This window comes from Musca domestica, unplaced genomic scaffold, assembly GCF_030504385.1.
Source record: "Musca domestica strain aabys unplaced genomic scaffold, Musca_domestica.polishedcontigs.V.1.1 1, whole genome shotgun sequence".
Lineage (NCBI taxonomy): Eukaryota > Metazoa > Arthropoda > Insecta > Diptera > Muscidae > Musca > Musca domestica.
In genome coordinates this window covers 1,347,884-1,368,436 of record NW_026712114.1, presented here as the reverse complement: position 1 = coordinate 1,368,436, position 20,553 = coordinate 1,347,884, and the positions used below count along the sequence as shown (strand labels likewise).

The window sequence follows — 20,553 nt, the reverse complement described above, 5'->3', positions numbered from 1 at the left end:
ATAACAGCCGATGGTCGCTCACCGCTCGTATTAATCGCGAAAATACTCTGGAGGGTGTATTAAAGACTTGGGCACGCAAACATTTTGGCTGCAGACATTGGACATTCCAAAAGAACTCAGCACGCGCCACCCAAGAAGGGATACAAAATGATGTTCCTCGCTTCATTTGCAACGCACAATGACCACCAAAATCTCCGGATACCAATCCGTTGAAATATTTTATCTGGAGTTTTTTGAAAAGCAAGATTGACAAAAAAATACCAAAGTGTCGATCACCTCAAGCAGGCGCTTGGCCGGGAATGGGCCAAAACACCGCGGAGCAACATTCGGGCAGCGTGTGACGGTTTCATTGGTGGTTTGAAAGCCATAATTCGTGCCAAAGGTGACCAATTCGAACAAATCTAAACTTATTCTAAAATTTGATTCTATTTTCGACATTTTTTGCTTTCATCCAAAAAAAAAAAAAAATGAAAAAAAAAAAATGTAAAAATTATGGCGTTTGACTTTGTTGCATTTTTTATCCCACCCTATATATGTTTCATCCGATTTGGTGTTTTAATCCCTCACATTCGTAATATGCGATCGACAACAATGATATTTTGTACCAGATATCAGATACAGCCCAGAAATACCCCTGCCAAATGTTATCAAGATCGGCTCAGATTTGGATATAGCTCCCGTATATATGTTCAACCGATTTCGGGTTAAATGTGCACCAAATGACTAATATCAGTCCAAAGTACCTGAATTTTACCACATTCGACCGAATCAAGTACATCAAATTTGGTGAAAATCGGTCCAGCTATAGCTATAGCTCCCATATATATGTTTCATCCGATTTAGTGTTTAACATTCGACAACAAGGATATTTCGTATAGCTTTCATATATATCCTTAATCAGATTTTAGGTTTATTGTGCAAATAAACGCTAAAGCCAAGTGTTGGTAGGTGGTATGAAATACTTCAAATAAATTCTTTTGTTACGGAAGCTCTACTAAATATGCATTGTGGTGAAGGGTATCATACAGTCGGCCCCGCCCAATTTTGGACTTTTCCGTACTGTGTTTTAGATGAAGTGCGAAAGTGGAATATATCGGTACACTCTTTCCGGTACACTCTCCACAAAAGTTTCACGTTTTTATACCCTACACCACAAGGTGGTCAGGGTATTATGTCTTTGTGCATTTGTTTGTAACAGGCAAAAGGAAACGAGATAGACCCATAGTTCCTTTTGGTGATCTGCATAGAATCGCATTCTGAGTCCATTTATGCATGTCCGTCCGTCCGTCCGTCCGTCCATCTGTCTATGTATTTTTGTGAACAAAGTACAGTTCGTATTTATTACCCGATCCAGATGAAATTTTGCACAAATCATTTGTTTGGCCCAAGGATGAACCCTATTAAAATTGGAGATAATCGGTTAAAAATTTAGACATAGCTTCCATATATATCTTCGTCCGATGTGCCTTTTATTGTGCACCAAACGTGTAATATCAGCCGAATAGTATGGAATTTTGCACATACAACCAAATTAGGCCTGAAAATAAGTATGCCAAATTTAATCGAAATCGGTTCAGATATAGCTATAGCTCCCTTAGATATTGTTCATCCGATTTGTTATTTTTGTTATCCGCAGCCGTAATATGCACTCTGTAACAGCAATATTTGGCGAAATATATCAGATACAGCTCTGAAATTTCTTTGCTAAATTTTATCGAAATCGGTTCGAATTTGAATATATCTCCCATATATAACTTCGTCCGATTTACCTTTTATAGTGCACTAAACGTCTAATATTTGCCCAAATGGGATGAAATTTGGCACTTGCTAACGAATTGAGTCTAGAAGCTAGTATGTCAAATTTGGTGAAGATCGGTTCAGATATAGCTATAGCTCACATATATATTGTTTATCCGATTTGTTATATTTGTTACCCACAGTCGTAATATGCACTCCGCAACAACGATATTCAGGGAAATATATACAGCTCAGAAATATCATTGCCAAATTTTGTCAAGATCGGTTCAGATTTGTATATAACTTCCATATCCCATATCAAATGGGCAATACAGGTCCGAATTTAAAAGATACAAATGCTTCGGCATATTTAGTCTTTTGAACTTTAAATTATTATGATTAAATATTATGATTGAATTCTCCCATAAAAACTTTTAATTGTTATGTGGAGCTCTACTAAATTAGCAGAGTAGTGTAGAGAATCATAAAGTCGGCCCCGCCCGACTTTAAGACTTTCTTTACTGATTCTTTTTCATTTTGACCCAAAGAAGTACCCGACGTAGTCCAAACCTAGTACGTCAAAATATATATGTCAGACTAAGGTCAGATGCAAAAAATGGATACTCCTTTCGTACATCCCGATAGAGGGTCCACATTAACGATATTCTTAGGCTAATGGTATACATCTATCTGAAAACAGCGGCCTATACTTTTAATACATACATATTTGTAGAGATTTGAAGAGTAATAAATTAATTTTGTATTGCATTAAAAGAGAATAGCATGTCATAGAGAGATAGAGAGAGGGGGAGAGAGAGAGTGAGTGGCAGAAAATTGCAACAATGCAACGCATGGCATTGTTGTTTTCCAGTCAATGAACTGCAAATGATCCACTTTTATAGTCTTGCTAACAAACAAAGAGAGATTAACATAAACACTAGCAACGTATGAGGAAAAGTACACGTGTATTAGGTGGGAACGTTCGAAATTAGTTTTTTCTGATATATACTTTGAAGATGTGTTTATGGGATAGTACTACAGTATTCCAAACTAAGATTGTAATCGACTCTTTCAAAAAAAAAAAAAAAAAAAACGGAATATAATCTTGTCATTAATTTGCCGTATTTTAAGGCCCACCCTAATGTCCAAACAATAACTGAACTGAACAATTTGTCTAATATTGTTTGCTGTAACGCTTCGAAACCTTGTTAATGAACTTTAAATTGAGCTGGAAAATTTACTTGGAAAATTTAGAGAGGGTGGAGTGTTATATCTCGAATAAGAAAAAACATGTAAGGGTCGGCTTTATATGTATAAGAATAAAATTTACTCAATATTTTGGAATTTATGTAATAAATAATATATTTTTTAAATTATATGTATATCTTTGTATAATACATATGTTTATATATGTGTTCGGATATTTCCTTTCGATCAGTAAAATATTTATTTTTAAATATGATATTAAAATATTTATAATCAATCTGCTCCAGTTCCTTCATCTTCCGTTGTTGTTGGTCGAGCCGACGTAAAATTTACACCTTCACCATTCTCCGTATTGTTATTGGCGGTAACATCTGAGAAATTTGGACGTTCACTAGTTGAGTAGCCAATTCCCGAAGAACCGGCATACAATTGATTCAGGTGAAAGACTTTGACATGATCCGCCGACAACTTGATGCAATATTCATTTTTCAACTCAATTTCGGCGTGTATAATTTTGATGGGCTCAGTTAGGACGAAACCATTTTCCGAAAATTTATATTTATGCACTTCCGGATGGTAGAGTTCCAAATACACAAAAACGGCAGGTTTCTTTACCGAAATGATGAAACTATAATAAATTGTACGAATTTTATTGTTTTTGTCCTGGCAATTGTCCGAGACAAATTGGATCTGAAAAAAGGAGAAATTCAGAAAATTAAAATAAAAACCAAAAAGAAAAAATCCAAAGCATTTACCTCCAATTGAGGATCGGTCATTCCCACAACCTGATGGAATTTTGTGGGGAAAATATAGGTGCTGGCCAGAGTTCTCTCATCCTTGACCAAATTGAATTTCAAAAAGCTATTATTGATTGTAAATATTTGATTGAAAACCTGTGACAGCTCTATATACAGTTTATAAATGCCATTTGTGGTCTAAAATGGGAAATAAATATTAATTTATGTACAATTTTGAAAAACTATATCTCATCCTACCACAGATATTTCAAACGAATTGGAACGTCTAAAATATAGTTCAGACCATAAATACGTGTATATGGTTATATTATATGATTCCGGCTTCTCTATATCATCCACATGTTCGTCTTTGGTAACTGTGATATTTATGCGATCATTTTTGCTGTCGATCAGGGCAGTAATTGCAATTGGAGCCATAAACTCCCGGGACCAATACCAGAGTAACTGAAAGTTAATGAAAAGAATAGAAATAATAATTGAAAAAATAAAATTATATTTAAACTGAAAGAAAATCCTTAAAATAAATATTTGTTTAAAACCTAATAGTCCTTTAAAAAAATAATTTAAAAAAATCCACGTTTGTAGCTCTGATTGTCCCTGAAAATATATTTTTAAAATTCCACGTTTGTAGCTCTAATAGTCCTTGAAAATATATTTTTAAAAAATCCACGTTTGTAGCTCTGATTGTCCTTGAAAATATATTTTAAAAAAGTCCACGTTTGTAGCTCTGATTGTCCTTGACAATTTATTTAAAAAAATCCACGTTTGTAGCTCTGATTGTCCTCGAAAATATATTTTTAAAAAATCCACGTTTGTAGCTCTGATTGTCCCTGAAAATATATTTTTAAAATTCCACGTTTGTAGCTCTAATAGTCCTTGAAAATATATTTTTAAAAAATCCACGTTTGTAGCTCTGATTGTCCTTGAAAATATATTTTAAAAAAGTCCACGTTTGTAGCTCTGATTGTCCTTGACAATTTATTTAAAAAAATCCACGTTTGTAGCTCTGATTGTCCTCGAAAATATATTTTTAAAAAATCCACGTTTGTAGCTCTGATTGTCCTTGAAAAAATATTTTTAAAAAGTCCACGTTTGTAGCTCTGATTGTCGTTGAAAATATATTTTAAAAAAATCCACGTTTGTAGCTCTGATTGTCCTTGAAAATATATTTTTAAAAATCCACGTTTGTAGCTCTGATTGTCCTTGAAAATATATTTTTAAAAAATCCACGTTTTTAGCTCTTGAAAAATATTTGTATAAAATTCACTTTGTAGCTCTGATTGTCCTTGAAAATATATTTTTAAAAAATCCACGTTTGTAGGTCTGATTGTCCTTGAAAATATATTTTTAAAAAATCCACGTTTGTAGCTCTGATTGTCCTTGAAAATATATTTTTAAAAAATCCACGTTTGTAGCTCTGATTGTCCTTGAAAATATATTTTTAAAAAATCCACGTTTGTAGCTCTGATTGTCCTTGAAAATATATTTTTAAAAAATCCACGTTTGTAGCTCTGATTGTCCTTGAAAATATATTTTAAAAAAGTCCACGTTTGTAGCTCTGATTGTCCTTGACAATTTATTTAAAAAAATCCACGTTTGTAGCTCTGATTGTCCTCGAAAATATATTTTTAAAAAATCCACGTTTGTAGCTCTGATTGTCCTTGAAAAAATATTTTTAAAAAGTCCACGTTTGTAGCTCTGATTGTCGTTGAAAATATATTTTAAAAAAATCCACGTTTGTAGCTCTGATTGTCCTTGAAAATATATTTTTAAAAATCCACGTTTGTAGCTCTGATTGTCCTTGAAAATATATTTTTAAAAAATCCACGTTTTTAGCTCTTGAAAAATATTTGTATAAAATTCACTTTGTAGCTCTGATAGTCCTTGAAAAAATATTTTTAAAAAATCCTCGTTTGAAACTTAAATGGTCCTTAAAAAATATTTTTAAAAATTCAATGTCCAATGTCAAAAATATTTTTTGGAAAAAATCCGTCTGTAGCTCTGATAGTCCTTGAAAAATGGTCTTTAAAGTTAGTTGCATCCCTTTAGAGGATTTCTCTATTTTAGTTCTTTTTACAAATCCACGATATTTGTCCTTGAAAGCCCTCAATTTTCACCTTTATATTCCTACAAATCTACCATTTTCATCCTTGACAAACCTCATACCTTATAATTTCCAAAATAATCAATGCTCGACCAAGTGGGTGCAACCCAGGCATCATTCAACTGCCAATACATTGCACCCATTGTCCTTTTATGTGTTCTCTCCGAACGGAACAGATCAGTGGCTGTCTTCACGGCCATTGCTTGTGTTATTTGACTCAAATAGATTAATTTATCGATATTCTCTTCGGATACTGTTGCAGGTAGGCGGAAATGTCGAGATATCATTTTTGTTATGGGTGTAAAACCTTTGGGATCATGTTGTCTGTGGACAACAATATCGGCTATCTCATCATCGGGATACATTGTGCGATTCCATGACGACCGTATGGGTAGACTTTGGAAACCGTATTCCGTTATAAATCGAGCCCTTGGATATATATCGGGATCCCAGAGATCTTTTTCATCGTCCCAGAAATGAACTGAAATGGCAAGGAAATAAGTAAAAAAAACTTCAATCTGCTGTTTAACACCCCTCACTTACCATCACCATAATTCGGATTTTGTGGTTCGGTGGATAGATCTTTTTTACTTTCTTCCACACCCATAGAGGGCGTGGAAATCATTGGCCCAGCTCGAGGATTGAAATCATTGCGCGAGATGACATTCAGCTCGTGACGAATGGTACCCATAAACAATTGACGATATTCATCCTCCAAACGTTCCGAATCATCTCCAAATTCGGTTTTATTTTTCATTAAATACCATTCAATTTCATCGTTTGTTACAATCATGGCAAAGCTAGGATGAAAAGCCAAACGTTTGGCATTTTGATAGACCTCGACGCGGACCGATCTGCAAAAATAAGATTTAATATTTGAAATGATATTCTAGAGCTTCCATGCAATACTTACTCCACAAAGTCTTTATTTGACATGGGATATGTAGCGCCTGAAAATGCCATTTCCTGCCACACCAGCAGGCCATAGTGATCGGTTAAATTATAGAAGGTATCCGATTCGTAGAGACCTCCACCCCAGACTCGTATCATATTCAAGTGAGTTTCCTTTGCCGATTTGATAATATGCTCCAAACTCGATTCCTTAGACGAGTGCTCTGGCAGTATGTGTGAGGGCACATAACTGGCACCCTTAACAAAAATCGGCTGATCATTAACTTTGAAATAGAAGTTGCGACCATAATCTGGAAAAGAAGAAGATTTTGGAAATATTAAATCAAAGATCGTTTAGAATACTTTGATGGGAAAAAAAAGATATTTCTCAAAAAGAAATTGAAATAGAAATTACGACCATAATCTGAAAAAAATTACAATTTGGAACAATCAAAGACCATTTAGTATACTTCGATAGAAAAACAACGATTTTTCATAAAGAGAAGATAAGAATATCTTTCTTTAGCAGAATATATTGTCTTTAGCTGAAGACCCTAGTGTTACCTTAATAATATCCTTACAGCATTTCTCCCATACAGCAGATGATATTCACTCGCATTGAAGAGCAGACGATAGGCTAGAAAATCTCTTTTATAAAAGAGATGGCTATATTCTGTCCTATAGGGAAGCAAACGATCTTCCCTACCTTTAGGTGATATTTACGGAGAACAGACGAACTTCTCTCTTATAGAAGAGAACATTATTTGAAAAATACATTCCGATTTTTTCCTCACCTATGGGGGAGCAATCTTTGTTCTCTCCTATCGGACAGAACAAGATCTTCTCATAATAGCAAACCTAACGATTTATAGAAAAGCTGACGATACATTCTGTCGAAGAGCAGACGATGTTCACTCCCATAGGGGGGCATAGGATTTCCCCCTAATAAGAGAAAACGATCTCTCCACTATAGGAAATAACTTTACTCGCCCTTTTAAAAAGAAAACGATATGATTTTCTCCCTTATAAGTGAGCTGATAAGAAATAACTCTCTTAGAGGTGAGCAGAGTCGATTTTCTCCAATCTTCTCCTATATAGTGAATAAAAACATTCCAATTTTCATAGAAAGGTAGAGACAATGTTCTCTCTTGCAGGTGAGCTGAGAAAAAAAATACTCTCCTAGAGGTGAGCAGAGACGATTTTCTCTCCTATAGGAGAGCAGACGATCTTCTTACAATGGCAGAACAAACAATTTATGAGAAAGCTGATGATGTATCCTAGCGAAGAACAGACAATCTCCCCTTCCATAGTAGGGAGGACAATCTTCTCTTCAAGAGAGAACAATATCCTATCCACCATAGCAAAGAACTTTACTTGCCTTTTGGTGAAAGAAAAAAAACATCCCGGTTTTCCTATAAAAAGGCAGAGACAATCTGACCTCTTATAGGTGAACCTTGTGGATTATCATTCCCAGAGGTGAACAGAGACTTTCTCTCCAGAGTTCTTCTTACAATAGAAGAGCAAACGATTTATATGAAATTTAACGAATATTTATCGGAGAACAGACGATCTCCTCCTTCAAAGGTGTGAAACCATCTGTTCTTTAAGAGAGAAAAAGAAACATTTGGTTTTTTGCTAAGGATGACTTTCTCTGACTTGGAGGGAACACTTTATTTTCTCCTAAAAGAGAGCAGTTTTTATATATTCTCATAGAAACTTTCGCTCCTGAAGGAGAGCGGAGAAATTCTTTTATCCTCTAATAGAAGAGCAGAACGGCTCATATCTTATAGAAGACAAAACAGACTCTTCTCCTACATGAAATTAACTAATATCTTCTAAAAGTGAGCGGTCGGCCCTCTTATATTCCATAGAAGAGAGAAATATATTCTCCACTTAAGGAAAGAGCTTTATCGTCCTTTGGATGAAGAAACCATTCCTTGTTTTTCTATAAGAAGACAGAGACGACCTTCCCTTTTATAAGAGAACAGTCTTCTACTCTTCATGAGAATAGATTATACATTCTATAAGTGAGCGAGCCGTCTGTTCCTACAAAGGCCAATATCACGCTATGTTTACTTACAGAAACCTTCCTTTTTTTCTACAGATGGCTTTCTTTCATTCAGGAGAACATAATTTATTTTCTCCTATTGGAGAGTAAACCTTCTTCTTTACAAGTGGAGATTAGCTGACGATTCTCTCCAGTAGGAGAGCAGCAGGCCATATTTTCTTCCGTAGAAGACCAGCAGACTATATTCTCTTATAGAGGAGAGTAAAATACAATCTTCTCTCCTATAGGAGAGCAGCAGACGAGAACAGAAAAAAATGTCTACCTACTCATAGAAAACCAAGGAGTATTCCCATCTAACAAAGAATGGAACTCACTACATATTTATACCCTCCACCTTGGAAAGGGGGGTATATTGACTTCCGTTTGTAACATCCTTAAATATTCGTCGTAGACCCATAAAGTATATATATTCATAATTTACATAAAATTCTAAGTCGATTTGTAGGTCATGACGGGTCCCAGTTCGTGTGGCGAGGCATTGCATGTATAGGTCCACGCTTTGGAATAGCCCCCATATAAAGGTACCTCCCGATATTCGGTATTTTGATTGTTTTTACCTCATTTTTTTCACGGATATGTTTAAAAATTGGTATTTGTTGGTCATAATGGGTTCTATGGTCCGATGGCAGAACATTGTATGTATAGGTCCACGTTTTGGTATAATCCCCATATAACGGTACCTCCCGATTTTCGGTATTTTGATGATTTTTGACACATTTTTTTACGAATTTCTTTGAAAATTGGTAGTTGTAGGTCATAATGGGTTCTAGCTCCGATGGCAAAACATTGTATGTATAGGTCCATGTTTTGGTATAGTCCCCATATAACGGTACCTCCCGATATTCGGTATTTTGATGATTTTTGACACATTTTTTCACGAATTTCTCTGAAAATTGATAGTTGTAGATCAAAACGGGTCCCAGTTCGTGTGGCGAGGCATTGTAATTATAGGTCCACGTTTTGGTATTTTGGTCCCCATATAACGGTACCTCCTGATATTCGGCAATTTGTTGATTTTTGCCACATTTTTTCACCAATTTGTCTGAAAATTGGCATTTGTAGGTCATAATGGGTTCTAGCTCCTTTGGCGAAATATTACATGTAAAGGTCCACGATTTGGTATAGCCCCCATATAACGTTACCTCCCGATATTCGGCATTTTAATGGTTTTCGCCACATCTCTTCGCAGAGTTGTCTAGAAATTGGTATTTGTTGGTCTTAGCTTTTTTGGCGAAACACTGTATGTATAGGTCCACGTTTTTTGTATAGCCTCATATAGCCGTATTTCCCAATATTCGGAATTTTGATGATTTTTGGCAGATTTTCCCATGAATATGTCTAAAAATTGGTATATGTGGGTCATAATGGGCTCTAATGTTTCCTTTACCCTAAGGTGGAGGGTATTAAAAGTTTGGTCCGCCCGAACTTAATGTTTGTGTTTTACTTGTTTTATATACAAAATGTCCTCTCATCTATAGAAGATCAATTGTTATTCGTATCTCTCTGAACATGGAACATACCGACTTCTTAGATTCGAGACTACAAAGTCCCCTCAAATAGTAGACCGTAAGTGTTTCACTCAGAAAAAAGATTATCTGAGAAGGAAACGCATAGAGTGTTCTCAAATAGGGTGTTCTCACTTACGGTTGTATCAGATGGAAGACCATACGTATTTCTCGGATTGAAGATCGTAATGCCTTCTGTGAAAGATAAAAGATCATAAAGACAAAATACCATAGGATCTTCTCAGGTAGAAATTGAAAATCTCTAAATCACTCTAGCTTCCGAACGAAATGAAGTAGGTTGATAAAATTTTACTCAAATGTGTATTATGTCTGCAGGACTTTTGGTATTGAAAATGGGCCATGTAAGTCCACGTCTTCGTATAGCCCCCTATATAACGGTACCCCGATATTCGGTATTTTGATGATTTTAGCGACATTATTTACCGGAATTGTTTCAAATTTGGTATTTGAAGTTCGTAATGGATACCACATCCAAGGACAGAAAATGAGCCGTAGACCTACACGTCTTCGTATAGCCCCCATATAACGGTAAAGCCCGATATTGGATATTCTGATGATTTTAGAGACATTCTTTAGCGGAACTATTTCAAATTTTATATTTGAAGTTCGTAATGGATACTACTGCTATGACAGATAATTGTATGCGTAGGTCCACGTTTTATAACTCCCATTGTACCTCCTTATATTCGGTATTTTGATGATTTTAGCTACATTATAAACAGATTTTTTTTTTTCAAGTTTCGCATTTGAATATTGTAATAGCTTGTGACAAAAGGTCCACGTCGTTGTATAGACCCTAATATACGGCACATTCGGTATTTTTAATATTTTAACAGAGTTTTTAACGGATTTTATTTTTTTGAAAATTGTTAAATTTTTACCAAGTGGTGTCGGGCCGAACTAACACCTTTTTACCTGTTAATTCTATTATTAATTCGATTATTACTTACCATCTAAATCCTCCTCAAGTTCGATGGTACGAAAACCAATGTTGATAGTTTTTTGGGACTTTGTCTTCGACCGAAGCGTTGGACCATTGATTTCCGTATAACACTTGGCGACAAAGTATAGCGGGTACAATTTTTGTTCACCATAGCCATTGGGCCACCACAATTTGATTTTATCCTAAAATTAAGGACGGAACAAAGGGTAATGATGCAGATCAATTTAAAAAATGTCATTGAAAACATTACCTTGGGAATATGAACTTGAAATTCAATCAGTGGGGAGTTATACAAAATCATGCGTCGATTCAAGGTAAGGGGTGTGTCTAAAAGTTCTCTAAAATGTTTTCAAAATTTTCACTCATATCTTCATTGCTTTCAATTTCGATTTCACTTACGCTGCAATAAACAACAATTCGGCATAGAAATTCTGCCTTACACCCGTGGTGAGAAAAACACGTATATCCAGCGTCCAGTGGGTGTCATTGCGACGCATGGCCACATCAACATCTCGCATAATGGCCACTTCATAATACTCCAATTCGACAGGTTTCCAGAGGCCAATGGATGGCGCTGCCAAATTCCAATTACCACCAAAGCTCATTTGCATTTTCCGCAACATATTACGATGACATTCACCATTCTCCCGTACATGTGGACAATTGGGTGGAGCATTAAACCCCTTGGCCATTAAATCCTCGGCTCGTTCCTTGGCCACCTGTATGGGTGATCTAATTTCAATTTCCAAAACATTTTCCGGTTGTAGCAATGTTGTTATGTCATACGAATAGCGGATAAACATGTTATCCGTTAAACCGAGAATTTTATTGTTCAAACGTATTGTCGAAACCGTATCGATGCCATGGAAGGTCAGATTCAGTTTGGTATTGACATCAAGAGTAGCTGAAAGAGGGTATAAAGGTTTGGAGAATTTCTTTGGGGTTTTTTTTGGGTGGATGGGTTTAACATACCACTAAATGTTGTTGAAAATGTCCAGGAGTCTTTGGCAATCCAACGTAAAGCTTCATCGTTCTTGGAATATAAAACATCGCCATAGAGATTTCTGAGGGCGGAATAGACACCAATGGGTGATTTCAATCCATTTAAAGTGATAGCTGCAGGAGATAAAGAAAATATTACTCAGATGCCTTTAAAATAAATTTCGAGAAAACTAAATAACCACAAGTCATGCCCCGTCGCCATTCAGCCGTCGTAAGCAAACTTCTACAGATTCTGGTGTCTTGGCATCTGTAGCAGGAAGGTAAGCTACAAACCCCCAGACTTTGGGGAAACCTAAGCTTAAGTTCGTTTCAACTTTCGGAGACAGGTAGAAACATTGCTTGGAACTCCGAATCGCCAAGGACTTACTTACACAGAGGAAGAGGACCATAAGTCATGAAAGCAGCCGCTGTCTTTTTCTAAAGTTGCCAAGAAGCACTATAGGGTAGAGCCAACAAACTGTATAAAGATCTCTTTAAGACCGTGGCAGGCTAGGACAACAGAAGATATTGGAACACCTCCGACAAGGCGGGAATCCGAAAAACCAAATGAATTTCGAGATAAAATTTCGAGATAAAATTAAACTCGAAGGGACAAATCTGAGGAGGTTGGTGAGGAAGGAAGAGGCTTGACTAAGGCAACCTTTTTCGTCGGATGATGGACGTTAAAAGGTGGGAGATCTTCCCCAGGAAGGGGTGAGAGGACTGTACTCTGCTTGTAAGGGCCTGTACAAAATCTCAATGTCCAGTCCGACCAAGATGAATGTCATGGCATTCTACGTCCCGAAGACTCTCTTCTTGGCATCTGTAGCAGGAAGGTAAGCTACAAACCCCCAACCTTTGGGGAATTTTAAGCTTAAGTTCAATTCAACTTTCGGAGACAGGTAGAAACATTGCCTGGTACTCCGAATCGCAAAGGACTTACTTACACAGAGGAAAAGAGCCATGTGTCATGAAAGGAGCCGCTGTCTTTTTCTGAAATTACCAGGAAGCACTATAGGGAAGAGCTATGCTATGCAGTAATCGACACCGACAAACTGTATAAAGATCTCTTGAAGGCCGTGGCAAGCTAGGATAACAGAAGATATTGGAACATCTCCGACAAGGCGGGGATCCAAATGAAAAACCAAATGAATTTCGAGGTAAAGGGCGACATATTATCAATTAAACTCGAAGGGAAAATCTGAGGTTGGTGAGGAAGGGAGAGGCTTGACTGAGGCAACCTTTTTCGTCGGATGATGGGGTACAAAGCACAAATGCTAGAAGATATTGGCCTGCAAAACAAGAGGTTGGATGTTAGACGGTGGGAGACCTTCCCCAGGAAGGGGTGAGAGGACGGTACTCTGCTTGTAGTGGGCTTGGACAAACTCTCAATGTCCAGTGTCGAAGGCTCTCTTCTTTAAAGAGAGAAATCGAGGATCGACCAACAGGAGCACTAGCAGCAAAAAAATTAAATGAACAAATGCTCGAAGATATTGGCCTGCAAAACAAGAGGTTGGACGTTAAAAGGTGGGAGACTTTCCCCAGGAAGGGGTGAGAGGACGGTACTCTGCTTGTAGTGGGCTTGGACAAACTCTTAATGCCCAGTCCCGAAGGCTCTCTCCTTTAAAGAGAGAAATCGATGATCGACCAACAGGAGCACTAGCAGCAAAAAAAATCCCTATGCAATAAAGAGGAGAGAGCCACACAAATGATCAGCGATCCAACCTCAGATATCAACAGCAGCGACCCTTATATCAAATTTTATGATTTCAGCTCTTTAATTTCGCCTATTACCAAATTTAGTACCATTTAGTACAATTATAGTACGCATATCTTCTTCCCTCACCCATAGGCATCAACAGTGATATGCATACAAAATTTCGGGATTCTGGGTCTAGTACCATTCAGTACTTTCCGTATAATTTTAGTACAAATTTCCAGAACCACCCCTATATCTCAATTCTAGATACCAACAAAGGCCTCAGTAATAAATTTCGGCATTGCAACTCTATTCCCTCACCCAATACCCAATTTAGTACCCCTTAGTATTTTTCGAACAATTATGACACACATTTTCAAACCACCTCATTATTTCAATCCCAAATAGCAACAGAGAGTACTTTTTGTACAAATATGGGAATATTTCAAAATCACCGCCAAATCTCAAACACAGATGCAATCAGTAAGCTAAATATCAAATTTCAGAATTTTATCTCTATCTCTTCACTCAATACCAGAGTTTTCGTACAATTATAGTACACAATTCCGAAACCTCCATATGTCCATATGGGTACACACGAACAGCGGACCTAATACCAAATTTCAGATGTCAGGCACTATATCTTCACCCAATATCAAATTGTACCGAATATAGTACCATTTAGTACTTTTCGTGGACTTGTAGTACACAATTTCAAAATCATGTAAATATACCAAATTTAATTCAATTTAGAACACATAAGTACGAATTTTTAAAAATACCTACAGACCTCTGTCCTACAATGCAATAGTAATCTAATTTCCAAATTTCAGGATTTCAACTCTATGGTTTCTCCCAAAATTGAAATTGTACCAAATTTAGTACCATTTAGTACACATAAGTTCGAATTTCCAAAACTTCCTACATTCCTCTGTCCTAGATTGTAATAGTTATCTTATTTTTAAATTTCAAGATTCCAACTCTTTCGGTTTACCCAAATCTAAATTGTACCAAATTTAGTACCATTTGATACTTTTCGTGCACATAAGTACACATTTCGAAACATTCTTCATAACCCAGTCCTATACTCCGGCAGTAATGTTAATTTAAAATTTCAGGGTTCCGCCACCATCCGTTCCTCCAAATTCCAATTGTACTAAATTTAGTACGAATTTCCAAAACTCTAACATACCTCAGTCCCACAAGTCATATTTCAAAATTCCAACTATATTTGTTCTACCAAAATCGAAATGGTCCCAATTTAAGTACAACTTAGTACACATAAGTACAAATTTCCAAAACTACCTACATTTCTCAGTCCTAGAATGCAATGTCAATCTTATTTTCATATTTCAGAATTTCCATTCAATTTGTTCTCCCAAAATTTAAATGGTACCAAATTTAGCACCATTTAGTACACATAAGTACGAATTTCCAAAACTACCTACATTCCTCAGTCCTAGAATGCTAGAATAGTAATCTTATTTCTAAATTTGAGAATTCCAGCTGTATCGATTCATCCAAATGAAATTTAGTACCATTTAGTACTTTTCGCGCACATAAGTGCAAATTTCGAACACTTCATCCATATCCCAATCCTACATTCCGCCAGTAGTGCTAATTTCAAATTTCTGAATTACAGCTGCATACGTTCCACCAAATTCAATTTGAACTAAATTTAGTACCGTTTAGTACTTTTCGTATACATGAGTACGTACTTGAAAAACTATCCCTTACATCGACTCTACCCCTCAGCCGTGATTCCCATTCCAAATTTCAAGTTTTTAGCTCTAACTATTCAAAAGATACGAAATGTTACCAAATGTAGTACATTTTAGAACTTTTCGTACACTTAAAGGGCGATTTTCCAAAAAACGTTTGGTACATCTAACATACACTCCATCAGTAACCTTCATTTCAAATTTAAGAATTCTAACTCTACAGCTTCCTCAAATACAAAGGGTACCATATTTAGTACCTTTTAATACTTTTCGTACCGTTCTGGTACGAATTTCCAAAAACCCAGTCTTATCTGGCCCCTTTCGGACCAAGAGTGACACTCAAAATTTAAAGATTCTAGCTTCAGCTGTTTCGTATGGCCTTTGATGAATCGTTAAGTCAGTCAGTCAGATATACAACAGCAGGACTTTAGAAGCGGAAACTAGAAGTCAAACCCTTGCCATTAGAACGCCAAACCCTATAGAACCTTCCCACTGGTTTCTTATGACATATTTATTTTTTTTTTTGCCCCCAAACTTTGAGTAACCTACAGCTTTGTTGTATTTATTCACTTCAAAAAACGAATGAATTCCACCAGAAACCTCAACATTACTTTTCTCGAGAATCCAAAAATAGTTACAAAAGCTAAACAAAATCACAATCACAACGATTTGTTCGCGATATAAACAAACGAGATAAACAAAAATAAAAATTCGCCAATTCAAAGTATTCTCACAATTGTGTTATAGAGAGAGAATATCTTTGTTTCCCATTTTTGATTGGTTTTGTTGGTTGAAGAGAACAGTAGGCGGAATTGAGTACCGGTTATCTTATCGCAGAGTGGCAGCCCATCACACAGCATATTGTTATTAAACATTTTTTTCCGATTTGATTAGATACGCTTGTTTTATACACCACTGTTGTCTGTAATTGCGAGCCAATTGAGAATGTTCCCAGTGTGTGACGCATGTTTCGATGGTGGATTCCAGACAAAATGGGTCGTAGAGATTATAATTCAGGTGGTCATATGTTATGTGGTGTTATGGGATGTAAGTACACAAATGTAAGATTTCAGTTTTTTATACCCTCCACCATAGTATGGAGGGTATATTAAGTTTGTCATTCCGTTTGTAACACCTCGAAATACACATTTTAGACCCCACAAAGTATATATATTCTTGATCAGCATAAAATTCTATGTCGATTTAGCGATGTCCGCCTGTGGAAATTACTATAGCTTCCGAACGAAATGAAGTAGATTGATAACATTTTACTCAAATGTATGTTATGTCTGCAGGACTTTTGGTATTAAAAATGGGCCATGTAGGTCCACGTTTTGGTATAGCCTCCATATAACGGTACCTCCCGATATGCGGCATTTTTATGATTGTAGCGACATTATTCAACGGAATTGTTTTAAATTTGGTATTTAAAGTTCGTAACATATGCTACAGCATAAAACAGAAAATGAGCCTTGTGAGTCCACGTCTTCGTATAGCCCCCATATAACGGTACCTCCCGAAATTCGGTATTTTTATGATTTTAGCGACATTATTCACCGGAATTGCATCAAATTTGGTATTTGAAGTTCGTAATGGATACTACAGCCCATGACAGGAGATTGTCTGTGCAGGTCCACTTCTTCGTATAGCCCCCAATATAACGGTACCTCCCGATATTCTGTATTTTGATGATTTTAGCGACATTATTAATCGGAATTGTTTCAAACTTGGTATTTGAAGTTAGTAATGGATACTGCAGCGTAAGGCAGAAAACTCTCTGTGCAGGTCCATATTTTGGTATAGCTACCATATAATAGTGCATCCCGCTTTTTTTCAAGTTCCGCATTTGAATCCACTACATGACATATCTTGTACCAAATATCATTGTTTTGTAGTGCATAGTGCGAATGTGAGGGACTTAATAAAACCCAAATCGGATGAGACCCCGATGAACCGATTCTCACCAAATCCCAAGTTCTTGCTTCTAGGCCGAATTCAGTCGTTGGGTAGATATTTACCATTTGGTACACGGGAGATATATCAAAACCTGAACCGATCTGGATGAAATTTGGCAGAGATATTTCTGCCTACAAAGTGAGATGAAAAAACTTCAACCAATTTAAGACTGCTGTCATTTCCAAGCCACTCGTCCAACAGCTGTTAAGATTATTCCAGTGACAGCTCATTATATTGTTTACAAGCGTACAAAAGCATTTTGGTGAGAACTTTCCAGAAAAAAGTTAGTCGTGATGGAATTCAAGCGTGATAGTGTAATTTCTTTATATTTGGCTGGAAACCACAAAGCGGCTATCGTTAGAACACTCCAGCATTTAAATGTGAATAAATTTTTTGGGTCTCGCACCATCGCTCGTTACCGTGATACTGGTAGCGTGGCCCGACGTCAAGGAAGTGGACGGAAGAAAAGCGCAACATCAACTGAAATGGTTGGAAAGTAAAGAAGCGAAGCAAGTTATCGAAAACCTCGTCGCAGTGGCCGAAAAAGTGGCTCGTGAGCTGAATATATCGCAATATTCCATTCGGGGTAAAGGCATTGAAATTCCAAAAAGTGCAAGAAATTACACCGCAACAGAAAGAAAATAGACTCGAAAGAGCTAAAATGATGTTTCGCTTGGCCGAAAGTGGTGAACTGCCGAATTATGGATTTCTCCGATGAGAAAACATTCGTTGTCCAGCAGTTTGTAAACAAACAAAATGATCGTATTTACTTGCCAACGTGGTCAGCTGAAAATGTGCACCTTCGGTTGGCCACCAGAACTCAAACGCCGTCCATGGTGATGGTGTGGGCCGCCACAACAAGCGATGGTCGCTCTTTGCTCGTCTTGACCGACCGTGGCAGCAGAATAAATGCCGAATATTATAGCGAAAATATTCTGAAGGGTGTATTAAAACCTTGGACACGCAAACATTTTTGCCGAAGACCTTGGACATTCCAAGAGGGCTCAGCACCATCGCATTCAGCACGTGCCACCCAAGAATGGTTACAAAATGAGGTTCCTCGCTTCATATCCAGGGCACAATGGCCACCAAAATCTCCGGATACCAATCCGTTGGACTATTGTGTCTGGAGTATTTTGGAAAGTATGTTTGGCACTAAAAAATACCAAAGTGTCGATCACCTCAAGCAAGCACTTCGCCGGGAATGAGCCAAAATACCACAGAGAAAAATTCGGGCAGCGTGTGACGGTTTCATTGGCCGTTTGAATGTTATAATTCCTGCCAAAGGTGACCAATTCGAAAAAATCAAAACTTATTCTAAAATTTGATGCTATTTCCGGCATTTAAGGGTTTCATTCAATAAAATTAAAAAAATGCAAAAATTATGGCCTTTGGCTTTGTTGCAGTTTTTTTATCCCACCCTGTATATTAGATGTATACCTAGATTTCTTTGGGCGAAATCCGTTTCAGGACATTTGGAGTCGATCTACGATGTCTGTCCGTCCGCCTGTGTGTCTGACTTGTGTGCACTTTACCTCTCGAAGGATCTCTCCAATTTCCTTGAAATTTGTTACAATGTAAGCTAATATTTATTACCAAACATGGATGACATTCGGAGATGCGCAACATCGGTCCACTCCTTTTAGTATTTCCCTCCACATACGATCACAATTTTAAAAGGAAAATAATTTATCTTATAGAGAGAGAGAATTGATCATCCCATTTTGTTCAACCTTGGAAAATCCTAATGTTTTGTATGAATACAAGTTCAAATTCGAAAATGTACAATAGCAGACCTCCCCCGGTTAAAATCTCCACAATTAAAACGGTTAAAATCTCCACAATTTTTGTTTCATTTGATATAATTTACCGATTTAATGCAGTCATAATATTCCATGGAATCATTCGGTCTCGGCAGACTTCAAGTTATTTGTATAAATTTATTATTTACAATTAAAACCTATTTGACAATGAAAATTTATCACTTAAGTCTACACTAATTCCAGATAATATTGAACACCACTTTTAAAAATAATTTATAAAATAAATTATTGTTCAATATTTAATTGACTTCTTGCATTGACAGATAAAATCCCATGGCCTTCGAGTGGAAATATTACTACCCATCATTGGGAACTCACTTTTATTTTCATTACTTAAATTCCAATTGGTCAGACTGACCGTTTTGACTTTATCACATTTCACCGGAGAACTTGAAAAGATAGCTGCTGTTGCTACCAATATCAGTAGAAGCGCAAATGATTCACTCGACTTTAACATTTTTGTTTTCAATTTGATTTATTGTTATGGTGGTATATTTTTTTTTAATTTTTCATTTTTGCATTTATATGGATCTTTTTTGTTATTGACAATTTTATTAAGCCATTTCTTTTTTAGACCATTCAAATCTTTTGTTTTTTTTTTTCTTATCACTTTTTTTGGGGGTGGCAATTTGATTTGAAAATCACACACGTGCGAATTTACTACGTTGCGTTCGTTTAAAGAGTTCGTGGAAAACTGTTCTCTGTTTGCTCGCTAAAGTTATTTTCTCTACCGGAGCTGCCCAAAATTTATTGATTATAGCTTGTTTTATATTGACATATCGCTTTTGAAGAGCTGATATGAACCATTTATCAAGAGACTTCAATCAGTCATGTCGTAGCAATCGATTAGTTGTTATTGTTGTGGAACGTTTTTTACAAAAGGGAAAATATGGGGAATTTTTCGGTATAAGGGAAATACAGCCACCTGTTCTGTGAGAGCAGTACAAATATCAGCAAAATCTACTCAATATTGAGGAAGTTGTTTCTGAAGAGTTTCCGTTACTAAAATAGGGGCCTCCACAATATACATTAACAAGAGAGTAATTTGGTTCATTGGCTGAACACAGAACTTTAAAGGAGATCGAGAATTTTGAAAATTTGCGTTGGGCATTTATAGTTTAAAGTGAGATAGTACCAAAG

The 20,553-nt window shown here is 36.5% G+C and overlaps 1 protein-coding gene across 1 annotated transcript; it reads right to left on the bottom strand.

Annotated features, from left to right (window-relative positions):
- Positions 1 to 3,216: 3,216 nt before the first annotated feature.
- Positions 3,217 to 20,128, bottom strand: LOC131803106 (beta-mannosidase-like). The gene is made up of 11 exons (XM_059124129.1): positions 19,732 to 20,128; positions 12,206 to 12,349; positions 11,633 to 12,137; positions 11,484 to 11,571; positions 11,241 to 11,415; positions 6,719 to 7,007; positions 6,349 to 6,659; positions 5,868 to 6,286; positions 3,939 to 4,145; positions 3,699 to 3,878; positions 3,217 to 3,633 (listed from the first exon to the last, which is right to left on the bottom strand). Exons 1-11 carry the CDS (start codon positions 19,868 to 19,870, stop codon positions 3,217 to 3,219), a joined length of 2,874 nt encoding a protein of 957 aa, XP_058980112.1. The 5' UTR covers positions 19,871 to 20,128.
- Between the last annotated feature and the right edge of the window lie 425 nt (positions 20,129 to 20,553).

Excerpts from the sequence above, each read along its gene's own strand:
- LOC131803106 (XM_059124129.1), bottom strand. The coding sequence starts at position 19,870 with ATGTTAAAGTCGAGTGAATCATTTGCGCTTCTACTGATATTGGTAGCA. Across the intron at positions 11,572-11,632 it reads GAATTGTTGTTTATTGCAGC|AGAACTTTTAGACACACCCC; the intron begins GTAAGTGAAATC and ends AAAACATTTTAG. Across the intron at positions 6,660-6,718 it reads TCAAATAAAGACTTTGTGGA|ATCGGTCCGCGTCGAGGTCT; the intron begins GTAAGTATTGCA and ends TTATTTTTGCAG.